Below are 14477 nucleotides of genomic sequence, written 5' to 3' on the forward strand. Positions count from 1 at the left end.
GGAGGGGCCATACCTAGGATGTAGAGCATCTGCTTTCCATGCTAAAGAGCCCAGGTAAAACCTCTGGCATCTCCAACCTCTGGAAAGAGTTTTATCCAAAACCTTTTAAAGTTGCTGGTTGGGCCAGTGGTCCGACTCAGTTTATGCTGGCTTCTTAAATTCCCTCCCTTGCCAGCTGTGGACACTGCACAAGCACGTTGCTGTGCTGTTATAGACCCTCTGCCGCTGAAATATTCATGCCTCCTTTTCTTGATTACATCTCTGAATTATCAAAAAATGAATAAAACGTCAATTGAAGACCACTGACTTAGAAGAACAAGTAGCAGCTTGCCAATCTATCCACTAGGTGGCAGTCATAGACCTCTATTTTGCCTCTCCTTTGAGAGTTCTCAATTTCTAAAGTGAGACTGACAGCTCCATTGTCCAAATACAAGACATGTATTTAAATTTGCTCTGTTCCCAAGCAAAAAGGTGTTGTAAAGAAAACTGTTCCTTCTCTTCTAAATCAGGCTTTTATTTCTGGTGGGAAAAGTCATTTTTTAAAAAATCCCATTTAATATAAATTTAAGCACAACCTGTTGTTCGACTCACACTGGGGTAGCATGCGACCAAGAGTGACTTACAGGAAATGAGAAGGTGAGGCTGGGATGGTGGTTTTGAGCAACTCTGAGGCGTCCAGGGTGGCTTGAGCAACAGAGCTGCAGGTGTTGTGGCGACTGTTACTCTGCCGTGTCCTGCTGCTGCCTGGCCGTAGTTTAGAGCAGGGGTTGCTAAAGGGGAGAGTACCACCCCCTGGGGGGTGCACTAAAAGGACAAGGGGTGGAAATCTTGAGAGAACAGCTGCTGCCAGCAGGGTTCTCAAAATATAGCAGGCAGAGGGGTGGTACTGTGGTCTAAACCACTGAGCCTCTTGGACTTGCCAGTCAGGTCGGAAGTTCAAATCCCTGCAATGGGGTGAGCTCCTGTTGCTCTGTCCCAGCTGCTGCCAACCTAGCAGCTCAAAAGCACACCAGTGCAAGTAGATAAATAGGTACCGCTGCAGCGGGAAGGTAAACGGCGTTTCCGTGCGCCACTGGGATGAGAGAGTTTGGAATTGGCGGGTTCTTGGTTGCGCGTTTCTGGCTGAGCCAGGGCTACGCCAGCAAAAGCCCCTCCACTTGGCTGAGCCTTAGATCTGATGGCATAATTCCCTCATCGTGGATCAGAACAGAAGCCAGTATGAGTCCCCAAAGGGGTCACCCCGGCATGTGTGGTGGAGGTGGCCCAAGGACAGGAGAATCTTACACCTGTTCCAACCCTACCAGCTTGATTATGTGACCTGCCAAACCAGAGAAATGAAGCAGGTGAAAAGGGCAGTGTAAATCAAGCTCCTTGTGAACGGAGTTTGGAAGTGGAGTTAAGTTAACCCAACACGACACAGCAGCAGCAAAAGTTGTGCCAGCTTTCTCTTGTTAGGATTGTTCTGTGAATATTTAAAGGAATGTATTTGGCCTGGCTTTTTGCTGATGGTGGCATTGTGTGAACACTGCGGGGGGGGGGGGACCTGTGTACATGAGTACAGTTGTACCTTGGTTCATGAATGCCTTGCGACTCAAACATTTTGGCTCCCTAATGCCGCAAACCCGGAAGTGAGTGTTTCGGTTTGCGAACGTTCTTTGGAACCCGAACATCTGACGCGGCAGAAGCTCCGGCCAATCGGAAGCTGTGCCTTGGTTTTTGAATGTTTTCGGAAGTCGAACGGATTTCTGGAACGGATTCCATTTGAGAACCAAGGTATGGCTGTAGTGGGAATTCCACAATCAAACCACACCTGGAAGCACCCTTAGTCTTCAAGAAACCACAAGACCCCATTGCACTAACTTCCAGATGATGGAGACTAGCTTTTAATTTAACTAACTACCTAACTAACTAAGTAGATACTGCAAATCTTAAAATTGCTCATCCCTGGATTAGATTAGACTAGGCCTGTGAGTTATTTTGTTAGCTAATAAATGAGCACGGTTGTGCAGGCATGTGTGCAAAAAAATTGGCCGATACTGTAGTTCTTTTGAATGGGTCCAGTATTAAGAGTTTCCAATCTGGAACCAATCCCAGGCGGTGTGCTTTTAAAAGAAGGTTGGTTTTCAAGTCTTAGTGGGTGATAAGGTCTAGTTTCATTCCAGGAAGAAAAGCCACTGCTGATTTCTGCAGATGGCATCTCTGATAAGCACATACAAGGTCAGTTACCCAAATTCCACCCCTGCTTAGTTGGCACGGCTACCTAGAGTCCGCTGAAGCCATCAGCATTCAGTGGAACAGGCCCTGTTACAGGTGTCACATAATACTTTTCCCGCTTTTGTAAAGAAATAATGCAATCATAGAACTGTAGAGTTGGAAGGGACCTTGAGGATCACTTAGTCCAACCCGCTGTAATGCGGGTGTTGCTGTGGTCTAAACCAATGAGCCTCTTGGGCTTGCCTATCAGAAGGTCAGCAGTTTGAATCCCCACGATGGATTGAGCTCCCGTTGCTCTGTCCCAGCTCCTACCAACCTAGCATTTCGAAAGCACAAACCAGTGCAAGTAGTTAAATAGGTACCACTCCGGCGGGAAGGTAAATGGTGTTTCCATGCACTCTGGTTTCCATCACATTGTTTCATTGTGCCAGAAGCGATTTAGTCATGCTGGCCACATGACCTGGAAAGCTGTCTGCAGACAAACGCCGGCTCCCTCAGCCTGAAAGTGAGATGAGCGCCCAGCCCCAGTCACCTTTGACTGGACTTAACCGACCAGGGGTCCTTTACCTTTTTTACCTATGTAGCAATGCAGAAATATGCAGCTGTCTCATATGGGGATCAAACCTGCAACTGATCTTTCCGTGTGGTAGCACCTAATTCATACTATGATAATCATAGAATCATAGAGTTGGATTGGACCAAGTGGATCAACTAGACCAAACCCCTGCAATGTAGGAGTTTTTGCCCTATGTGGGGCTCAAACCCACAACCCTGAGATTAAGAGCCTCATGCTCTACCAAAACAATACAAGACATCCTTTGAAACTCACTCTTCTCTGAATAAATTTGTGTGGAGCGTGGAATCTCAGCCAGCTTGGATTAATCTCAAATTTCTTTGTAGAGAACCAAATTTCTGTTAGTTATGTATGCAGTTGGCTTTCCTTCTTTTTCCTTTGTCTTCAGACTGCCAGTTTTTGTGCAAGAGGGATTTCAGGGCATACCAGAAAGTTACTTTTGCACAATTAAAGTGCATTACAGCACTCTGTTACCCTAGCACAAGAAATCCACTTCAAAACAAAACAAAAACCCAGTCATTTTATGGTAAGGAAAGTGAGAAGTGTGAACTAAACAAAGGATTTGCAGGAAGATGTATAAACTCCACAGAAGCAAATTATTGTAGTATCGCCCCACAAACAAATGAGAATGAATGCTCAAGGAAGACCAGACATAAAAGGGACGGCATATCCTGTTTCACCACTTGAGGTGGAACAGGAAGTGCCATCCTAACCTGCCACCATCACACTTCCTGTGCCACCACCGCCACCGGTGTTGAAGTGGTGTCGGCAGTGGTGCCGATTTCCAGTGAGATCTCGCAAAATCTCATGAGACTTTGCCAAACTCTCATGGGATATTGTGGAGTGCATGAGATCTCACAAGATCTTGGTGAGATCTTGCTGGAAATCAGTGTGGCTTTTCTGCGAGTGGTAGAGGAGGCAGGGTGTGTTGTGCCTTGGGGACCCTGTTTTAACCACAATGCCACCTGCATCCCTTTTGCAGGTATTAACTATGCTATGGTTAAAATGCATTAAACATGGTCTTGAAAATCATCAAAATGTATCTGTCCCACATAATGAAGTCAAAATATTAAGGGATCCAAATGTGGTTGTTGAAGAGATATTAACATTCCATTACAGAGGCGTTTAAGAGTCCACGTAGCAGTTGGCTCTGGAAGCAGGGTGTCCTTTCCGCAAGAGTGTCCCTGTGATGAATCAGTTCCTCTGACCTTTCCTTCCAGATAAGGTAATTTGGCGACACTCTCAATGGGTGCTTTAAGTTTGGGCAGTGTGGCTTGTGGTGATGGGTCAATAAATAGCAGCTTCTGAGCCACAGTTCACACCTTTGAACGATTTCGCACCCGGGACGGAAGCCTGATCCTGGGCTAAAATGAAGCTCCCGGTTGTAGCCGCGGTTCTTTTAATCTCTGCACTTTGTGCAAGAGAAACGGATGCACAGGTGAGATGGAAACGGACTTCTAGTAGAACTGCATCAGCTTTTAAGTGGATGCTAGTGGGGGGAGGTTGGGGGGGGGACCTAAACTAATGTGAATCTAAAGTGTCATGTTATTTATTGACCAGAAGTCCTGAACCCAGCTTGCTCGGGAATTATCAAAAACAATTTTTTTAAAATAAAAATTGGAACTAGTGGTTAAAATCAGGACAGTTTTTAAAGGTTCAGTTTGCCCTCTTGATTCAAAATGTCATCTGGTCCAAACATAGATGACAACCTGCTCCTTCATCTCAGGAACCATCATGCAAGATTTAGTTATGGTAGCTTAAGAAGTGTCCAAATGAATAGCGAACAGTTTTCCAAAATAATTAATAGATACCTGTGCTTGCCTTCAGTGATGGAAGTCAAGGCACTGTTTATAAAAACCAGAGAGTTTTGAGAGGGCATCTTGCTTGTAAGAAGAAGCAGTGGGGGCCAGTGTGGTAACTGTGTTAGTTGACTTATCTCAGTTTCTCATTTCTCTTTAGCTTTGTTTTCCAAGTAGATTGCATTAAAGAAAAATGTAATTCTGAAAATTCATCAGCATTTCATTACGAATTTCTAAATTTTACATGTTTGCAAGCAATTTCCCCTAATATACACATTTCTGCAAGGCAGTACCCCCCAATGTAATACATTTTGTATGCTGTTTTCACTAATGCTCACACTTTACCCTGGTATTGTGCATGCATGTTTGTACACATTACCTGGCTGGTAATTTGGAAGGGTGACTGCATTTCAGTTTGTGCATTGTTTTGGAAAGGGCAGATTAGGATGGTTTGCTTTTAAATACAACCAATTTGAATTTCGTTGCCACTCCTTGCAACATGGAAGGTAACTGACTGAAGTGGGGAGCTTTGGGTTAAAACCTTGTTTTCCTGTATGTTAATGTCTCCCAATTGTGGAGAGGGCTTGAGTCCACATACAGTGCTTCCAGAGAATGCAACAAACCCTTTTGTACTCGGATATAAGAGAGTAACTAAGGCAGAACTCCTATGTGCACTTACCAGGGCGTAAGTCCCATTGAACTCAATGGAAGTTACTTTTGACTCTGAATAGGAATGAATAGGATCGTACTGTGAATCCAGCTTGCAAATAATGGCTTATGTCACAGAGTCTATTTCAAATTAAATTCATGGAAACTAACAGCATCGTTTCAATTGTTTTGTTATAGCAGTGGAATCCTGGTTTTGGTGCCTCCGTAAGTACGACACATTTTGTCCATCTGCTTTTGTTATGCTTTCTCTCAAAAAGGATGCTACGCGAGTAGGATCTGCGACAAAACACCCTCACTTGTTTAACAGGACCAGTCCTGTTCTGGGCTAGAATTAGCCATCTTCTTCCAGGGTCCTACTTGATCAGACCAAAGACCCATCTAGTCCAGCATCCTGTTCTCACAGTGGCCGATCAGATGCCTTTGAGAAGCTCCAAAGCAGCGCATGAGTAGAACAGCAACTCTCCACACTTGTGATGCCCAACAACTGAAGGCAGTACACAGCTCTTGTGGCTAGTAGTAGCAGAAGCCTTAGCCCTCCACGAATTTGTCGAACTCCCCTTTTAAAGCCATCCAAGCTTCCAGCTAGCACTAAATCCTGTGCTAGCAAATTCCATTCTTCAGCTATGCACAGGGTGAAGCATCCTCATGCTGGGGAGAAGAGTGGGCTGGAAAGGTTGCACTCATGCTCCTCTTGTGGGTTTTCATGAAAAATAAAATTCATTTTATATTTTTATTTTAAAAGAAGACATTCTGCCTCTTCTTACCCTGGGCTGGGCTGGTCAGCTTACAGGATCCTATCAAAAGCACTGGACCTGCCTAAGCTGTTATTTTCCTCCTGGAAAGGGCTTTTCCTGGAATGATCAGTTTTTGTGCAAATAAATTTCCACGTGGAGGCAGCCAAGAGCTATAGATAGGGATGGAATTTCCTGCAAATCTCAACAGCAAGCTTATCCACACTGATTTTTGGTTTCGTTGTGGGGATGTAAGGCAGGCAAGGAAAAGGACTGAACCACCTTTGTTTCTTGATCTTTTACAGGTTAGTTATTCCGGCCCAAATGTGCCTCCTCCACCTCCGCCTCAGCCTCCTCCTCCAGTAAGTATAAGAAAGTTTTCTTTGGGTCATTGTGACTCTGTGCTATGAGGTATGAAGCTACATAGCTCATTATATCAATTGGTAGTACCTTATTCAGGGGAGGGTGTTTATCAGAGGCTGCACCTGGAGCAAGGTCTGAGATGGTCGCTGTCTTCATTCTGCTCTTTGTTCTCTTAGGTTGCTTATACACCATGCATATAAAGCAAATTTAAAGCTCACACAACCCCCAAATCTTGGGAATTGACGTATGTTATGGGTTCTGGGAATTGTAGCTTTGTGAAGGGTAAATTACAGTTTCCAGAGTTCTTAGGTGGTGTTGGGGATGTACGTTTATGCAGCCTTAATTTTTTAATGTTGAGGATGTACGTTTATGCAACAATTTTTTTTTTGAATAATATTTGAACAGGGAGGGCATTCTGGGACAGGGAGCCACCACTGAAAAGGCTCTCTCTCTCTCTCTCTGGTCTTCAGTTGGTGGTTCTGCTTGGCATCACTGTAATTTCATTGTGAAGATGTGAGTGTGACAAATAAGCTGTGCATCTCGATCTTTTTCAGGGTTCTTACGACGGCCAAAATTCGGTAAGTATGAGAAACGATTCCTTGGACGATTCAGAGTATGGGGTATCAGACAATTTCACTCAACTTATACACCCTCAGATAGCTACTGAAAAGGTTTTCTCTCTGATCTCCAGCCACCACACTGCAGATGGAGGGGGAATCTGGAGAACGACCTTTTCCAAGGTTGATTTGATTCCCCACCTCGTTCCCAATCTTTACTCCCCTCTTGTTCCTGATGTAGATCTTTATTTCTCCCTTGCTTGTGATGTTGATCTTCACCCACCCCTTCTTCCCTGGCAGGGCAGGTGGGCCTTTTTGTGGTTTGGCTCAGGTGGCAAAATGTCTTGGGCCGACCCTGGCTCCAGAGCACACATCATGCTGAATTATAGCTGTTTGTGGCTCCCTGCCATTGCATGGATGCGCCAGTACTGACAGTGGCTGGCCCCAGTTTTTTAAGGACCTGGACTTGGCTCGTCAGTACGTGCTGTGGTTCTGCTTGATTTCCATTGTGCTTCTGTAGGGGTGATGTCTGGTGGGCAAGAGACAGAACGGAGCTACTTGCTTACATATCTTGGTCTTTTTCAGGCCTATCTCGGTGTTCAGGCCCAACCTTGGCAGCCTCAACCTGCCTCAGTAAGTATGAGAAACTCTTCTTTGGAAGATTCTAGGTTCTTTGATATGGGGCGTTAGACTATGCAGCTTGGTTTAGATATCACTTAGTAGTACATGGCTCAGAAACTGAGCATTGGGAAATCAGCTGGAGCGGACTCTGAGGCAACCTTCACTTGTATCCCTCTCTTCACTCTCTTAGTTCTTCAAAGTTTTTGGTAATACAGTGGTACCTCGGGTTAAGTACTTAATTCGTTCCGGAGGTCCGTTCTTAACCCGAAACTGTTCTTAACCTGAAGCACCACTTTAGCTAATGGGGCCTCCTGCTGCTGCCGCGCCGCCGGACCACGATTTCTGTTCTCATCCTGAAGCAAAGTTCTTAACCCGAGGTACTATTTCTGGGTTAGCAGAGTCTGTAACCTGAAGCGTATGTAACCTGAAGCGTATGTAACCCGAGGTACCACTGTAATGGTAATGAAGGCACCAGGAGGACCTCCCTGGAGAAGGCAGGGAGTCACCATCAAAAAGGTTCTCTCTCTGGTCTGCACCCACCACACTTCAGATGGAGGGGTTGTCTGGAGAAACGCCTAAGGTGACAATCTCAGTTGATACAAGAGAAGGCAGGCAAGCAGGTATTTGGGTTAGTGCTTTTAAGGATAAGAGAAGCACTTTGAATTAAGCTTGGAAACTCATTTTAAATGGAGTGGAAATATGTAAGGATGCTTAAAACAGAGTTCACAGACCTTTTTGCGTGTGAGCGCCACATTCACTGTTCATCAGCCCTCTGAGGGCCGCATGCCAGTGGTGGGTGTGGCCAAAATGAAACCCATGCAGGTGCTCCAGGTTTCCCTGCTTATTTGGTTTATTTATATTGTATCCAAGGCACTGATACCCCCAGCTTTTAGTCAAAAAGACTGACGTGCAGAAATCTCCATCAAAGACAGTCCCTGCCCCCAGACTCACAAACTAAAAAGACATGGCAATCTAAAGACAATCTGAAAAGAGCAGAGATTTACAGAAGATTGGAAGAAGTATGTGAATTACTTGAAGAGCAACTGTAATCAACAAATTACGCTAGTAGGACTACAAGAAGTTTTGTAAGGAGAAATATACGAAGTGTTACAAAGTAGAAAAAGAGAGAGATAATGGTTATGAGTTTGAAATGTAATAGGGAAAATAAGAGATTAGACTGGAAAATTTTCAGACAGGACTGATGGAAGTCAAAAAAATTGAATAAGATGTAAAAGCATGTTTAATTACTGTTGAAAATGATATGTTAAAAAACTAATAGAAATTTATATATATATAAAATAAAAAATAAAAAGACATGGCACATGAGGAAAGAGGACTGGGGAGGGAGGAGGGAAAAGCAAGCTCAAGCACAAGTTCTTCAAGTTACAGTTCGTATAGTTCTGCCCATGATGCTGTCTCAGATAAACCAGTAAAGACAGGTGTCACATTTCCTCCATATAGTCTTGTTTCATTTATTTAACAACCAGAGGATGGTTTTAATATTTATTTAAACACGGCCCTGTTCTGTGCTAGCTGCCTCACGCACAACTCACACATGCAGTCTGCCTCTAGCTGAGCAACTGGTATTCAGGAGCAGTTTATGGAGATGTGTGTCTGGCCAGAACTGAGTAACCTGTGCGTTTTGATCTTTTCCAGAATTATGGCGGTGGCCCAAAGGGTTGCCATCTTGTGGTTTGGCTCAGGTGGCAAAATGTCTTGGGCCGACCCTGGCTCCAGAGCACACATCATGCTGAATTATAGCTGTTTGTGGCTCCCTGCCATTGCATGGATGCGCCAGTACTGACAGTGGCTGGCCCCAGTTTTTTAAGGACCTGGACTTGGCTCGTCAATACGTGCTGTGGTTCTGCTTGATTTCCATTGTGCTTCTGTAGTGGTGATGTCTGGTGGGCAAGAGACAGAACGGAGCAACTTGCTTACGTATCTTGGTCTTTTTCAGGCCTATCTCGGTGTGCAGGCCCAACCTTGGCAGCCTCAACCTTCCTCAGTAAGTATGAGAAACTCTTCTAAGTTCTTTGATATGCGCCATCAGATTACGTGGCCAGTTTAGTAGTTCATGGTTCAGGGTGGTCAGGAAGTGCAGCTGCAGCAGACTTGCGAGGTGGTCTTCCCCTCTCTTTGCTATTAGTTCTCAAATGTCACCTGTGTGATATTAATGACAGTGTCAGGGGAGCCTCCCTTTTAAAATGTGTCAGGGAGGGGAGATTATTGGGTTGTTCTTGTTTTTATTTTGATTATGTGTTTTTATACAGTGGTACCTCTGGATGCTAACAGGATCCGTTCTGGAGCCCCGTTCACATCCTGAGCAGAACGCAACCCACGTCTGCGCGTCTGCGCGTGCGTGGGTCGCGATTTGTCACTTCTGCGCATGTGCATGACGTCATTTTGAGTGTCTGCACATGCGCGAGTGGCGAAACCCGGAAGTAACGCATTCCGTTACTTCAGGGTCGCCACAGAGTGTAACCTGAAAACGCTCAACCTGAAGCGACTTTAACCCAACGTATGACTGTATTGTGATTTTATGTTGAGAACTGCCCTGAGACTTGCAAGCATAGGGTGGCATTACAAATTTAATAAATAATAATAATAATGGCATTCCAAGGTGAGGAGCTGCCACTGAGGTCTCCAGTAACAGTATTGGATCAAGGTGTACTTCCAAGGGAGTACAAGCGTACAGGGCCTCCATCTTCTCAGCATTCAGCTTCACCCTATTGTTTGTCATCCAGACGAAACTAAACCAGGGACACCAGTCCAGGGTTTGACCTGTGGACCCTGAAACCCGCCCCCCATGGGAATAATTGGCCCCCTGTGGTGATAAGTTCCTCACCCCTACCATATTTATTTATTTTTATTTCACAACGTTTATAGGACTCTTCTGATTGTCGTAAAACCTCTAGGCAGCTTGCAAACCTTAGGGAAGGCTTGTCCATATATTCAGTTCTGATTGCTGTGGGAGAAAGCAGGATCAGTGAATTTATCTTTTAATTTTCGTAGCAGGTGGGCTTGTACGTTGGCTCCCCTGGCCCGGTGAGTATGACCACTTCTTTGACCTCCTTGTGTAATATCCCCATTTTAACTTATTTCTGCTGGGTGGATACACTCACGAGCTCTTGCTCGATTTTCTTGCAAGTTGGAGCTTTCTGACTGGCATTAACAATTTCCCTTTCCCCCCCAAGTCCAGAAGAATCTGCTTGAGACTATATTCCTTGTGCAGGAATGAAATTTGTGTAGCGGGAATCAGTGTGCTCTGAGCTGACCCGATGCCTCCATTGAAATGCATAGATTAGTGAAAACACCACACAAAATACGTTCTGTTAAGCAAAATTGTACGCAAACGTGTACATTTGGAGGACTAGCACTAAAATACTGATTCATTTCCATGAGGACTTTTTCAAAAATTGCAAATGCGAAGTTTCAAAATTGCAAATGCGAAAATTGCAAATGCGAAGTTTCAAAATTGCAAATGCGAAAATTGCAAATGCGAAGTTTCAAAATTGCAAATGCGAAAATTGCAAATGCGAAGTTTCAAAAAATGACAAGCTGATATTGACAGATTTGCCTATCCCGAACTACAGATCCTCCCTAACAGGAATAGGGACTGGGTTATTTATTTACCATCCAAAACATTTATAACCTGCTTTTCCTGACCAGATTAACTCAAAAGCTGGGCTTGTTGGAACAGGGATGGGGCAAGGGAAATGTGTTGGCAACGTCAAGGAACGTTTGGGTTGGCCATGGTCAATGGCAAAGCCAGGCATCTCCCAGCCGTGCTGCCTTGCCTCGTCTCGCCTCACCCAACAAGCACAGTACTGCCACTGCCTTCACCCCACCACTCACATGCTACTTCTGCATGCTGGCTTGGGCTGATGGGAGTTGAAGTCAAACAACATCCGGAGGTCGCAGGTTCCCCATCCCCACTGGGCCCTCTTTGCTGTAATAAAGGTAAATGTACCCCTGCCCCTACGGGCCAGTCTTGACAGACTCTAGGGTTGTGCGCTCATCTCACTCTAGAGGCCGGGAGCCAGCGCTGTCCGCAGACACTTCCAGGTCACGTGGCCAGCGTGACGAAGCTGCTCTGGCGAACTGGCACCAGAGCAGCACACGGAAGCGCCGTTTACCTTCCCGCTATAAAGCGGTACCTATTTATCTACTTGCACTTAAGGGTGCTTTCGAACTGCTAGGTGGGCAGGAGCTGGGACCGAACGACAGGAGCTCACCCCGCCGCGGGGATTCGAACCGCCGACCATGAGATCGGCAAGTCCTAGGCGCTGAGGTTTTACCCACAGCGCCACCCGCGTCCCATCTTTGCTGTAATAGTTTGGTAATAAACCAATTTCTTTGGAGAATCTGTGGTCACCCAGGTGTTGCCCACTGTAAGCCCCATCATCCCTGGCCATTGGCCATCCTGAATGGGGCTGCCAGAAGTGAGAGGCCAACAAAATTTGGAGGACCACAGCTTCCCTATCCTTGGCACAGGTGGAAGCACACCTGTTCACCAATGATTGAGTGTCATGGGATACCTGCAACAACTTGGGTTTCTGTGAACAGGCTTCTTTTTAATATGAAAAGGGAAAGAGTATAAATTACAATTAGAGGGGGGAAGATGCGTTTCTCTCATCCATCCAAACACGTTTTATAAATATGCGTGTGTGTGTGTAGATACACAAACACCCCATCACCGATATTTTAAAAGCCGGGAAGAGGAGGTGCCATTTGTTTTCTAAAAAGAAGTTTGTGGAAACAAAACCAACAATTCTTTCTTTCTTTCTGTAGCAGGGCTCTGGCTACTCTGGCAGTCCAGGGGCTCGTCCTTACCCTCCTCCCCCTCCTCCCCAAAACGGCTACCCTGGCTCGGTGAGTATGAGAAGTCCTTTTCTGTCTTCCCTATCTTTTCATAGAAACCATGTGAGCTGTCTGATCCTAGTCCTACCGATTTCCATGTCATCCCTCTGTCCAAACAAGTGCTGCCTAGGACCCCAGCCCAAATCTTTGGGCAAGGGTCAATTATATAGGCTCACCAATCAGTGATCCACTGGGTTGCCAGGCCAGAGGTATCCCAGACCCTGAGACTTCAGGCCCCAAACCTGAAATCTAGGGGTGGTGAAATATTGCTTGAGGGATTCCATGTCAGCTACAACTCCTAAACAGATCTACCTGAAACCAACAAGCATGTTTAACACTGAGGTCCAGCACCGAGGGCCTTCTGGCGGTTCCCTCACTGCGAGAAGCCAAGTTACAGGGAACCAGGCAGAGGGCCTTCTCGGTAGTGGCGCCCTCCCTGTGGAACGCCCTCCCACCAGATGTCAAAGAGAACAACAACTACCAGACTTTTAGAAGACATCTGAAGGCAGCCCTGTTTAGGGAAGCTTTTAATGTTTGATGTATTACAGTATTTTAATATTTTTTTGGAAGCTGCTCAGAGCGGCTGGGGAAGCCCAGCCAGATGGGCGGGGTATAAATAATAAATTATTATTATTATTGTTATATGCATAGGGATTGCTTCCAAGAATAAGACTGTGTTTAAGGTTCAGGGCACCTAAGCAGTTTCATTTCTGATGCGGAAACAAACAAGACCAGATGACATTTTGTATTTGTATTTTTCTAGGATGACGGTGGACAGAGTGTTGACGCATGGGTAAAATAACCTTTATTTACATGAAGTTGCGAATTCTCCTTGCGCCGGGTCTCAAACGGATGTTTAGGTCTGTGCACCAGCCACAGCTGAGTCCTGAACCAATTCAAGGGGAACTGGGAGTTGCTTGAGTTGGGCTGAGATAGGCCTGGACGACTGTGGACCTGTCTGGGTAGCTCAAAGCAATCTGGGGTTGTCAGGGGAAGGGCATCAAGTGGGAAGCAGATGCAAGCACTGGGCAGGGAACTGGCTGGATTTTCCTGGGAGAAGGTAGCCTCTTTGAGTAACCAGTGCCTATTTCCTTTCTAGTGGGAAGAGCTCATCAACACTGTAGAAGTAAGTATTGAGAAGGGTCTTCTTTCTCTGGCTTTTTCATACAATCTCAGTGCTGAGAAAGAGGTTAGCTGAACAAAGAGAAGGGAAGTTGGCTATTGGGTTAGATTGTGTGTTTATTTGACCCACTCCCATCTAGCAGGTAGCATGCCAATACTTGTATCAAGATTACCTGGGTCCAAATCTCAGCTAGGAAATTCCCTGTGTGACCTCTTGCGCAGCCAGGTCTACCTCACAGGGTTGACATGATGATTAATAGGGAGGATTAGTTAGCCTGTCCTGAGCTTTTCGAAGGAAGGCAGGATGAAATGGAACCACCTTCTTCTTCTTCTTCTCCTTCTCCTTCTCCTTCTCTTTCTTCTTCTTCTGCAATCACTTGTAGCCGAGTAAGATTGTCTTCCATAAACACGGTTTTAAAAGTGAGTCCGTAAGTGACTGTGGAGGCCAATCCTGGATCTACACGTCCTTCCACAGTAAGGATACAGTGGTACCTCAGGTTACATACGCTTCAGGTTACATACGCTTCAGGTTACTGACTCCGCCAACCCAGAAATAGTGCTTCAGGTTTAGAACTTTGCTTCAGATGAGAACAGAAATTGTGCTCCGGCGGTGCGGCGGCAGCAAGAGGCCCCATTAGCTAAAGTGGTGCTTCAGGTTAAGAACAGTTTCAGGTTAAGAACGGACCTCCGGAACGAATTAAGTACTTAACCTGAGGTACCACTGTATAGGTTTCCGGATGGGAGTTGATCATGGTGAAGGTTTGCCAAGCGTGCCTTCCTCTTAGCACGTTTCTCCCTTTCGTCCTGTGTTCGAGTGTCTTCAGAACTCATGACACTTTTGGTAAAGGCTGTTCTCCAATTGGAGCACTCACAGGCCAGTGTTTCCCAGTTGAAATAGTATATAAGTGAATGGAAACCATCCCTTTTTAGCACTGCTGTTCATGATTTTCTGGAACTGTTATTTACA

The 14477-nt window shown here is 45.5% G+C and overlaps 1 protein-coding gene across 1 annotated transcript in view; it reads left to right on the forward strand.

Annotated features, from left to right (window-relative positions):
• Positions 1-4091: 4091 nt before the first annotated feature.
• Positions 4092-14477, forward strand: part of LOC308483163 (uncharacterized protein) — a 34998-nt gene continuing 24612 nt past the window's right edge. Inside the window, exons 1-10 of the mRNA XM_081016750.1 lie at positions 4092-4226; positions 5437-5460; positions 6293-6349; positions 6905-6928; positions 7493-7540; positions 9486-9533; positions 10541-10573; positions 12320-12400; positions 13152-13181; positions 13488-13514. Coding sequence (XP_080872876.1) covers positions 4158-4226; positions 5437-5460; positions 6293-6349; positions 6905-6928; positions 7493-7540; positions 9486-9533; positions 10541-10573; positions 12320-12400; positions 13152-13181; positions 13488-13514 — 441 coding nt within the window. The 5' untranslated portion in view covers positions 4092-4157. The remainder of the gene's footprint in view (positions 4227-5436; positions 5461-6292; positions 6350-6904; positions 6929-7492; positions 7541-9485; positions 9534-10540; positions 10574-12319; positions 12401-13151; positions 13182-13487; positions 13515-14477) is intronic.

This window comes from Podarcis pityusensis (assembly GCF_964106645.2).
Source record: "Podarcis pityusensis genome assembly, chromosome: 8".
NCBI classification, from domain to species: Eukaryota; Metazoa; Chordata; class Lepidosauria; order Squamata; family Lacertidae; genus Podarcis; species Podarcis pityusensis.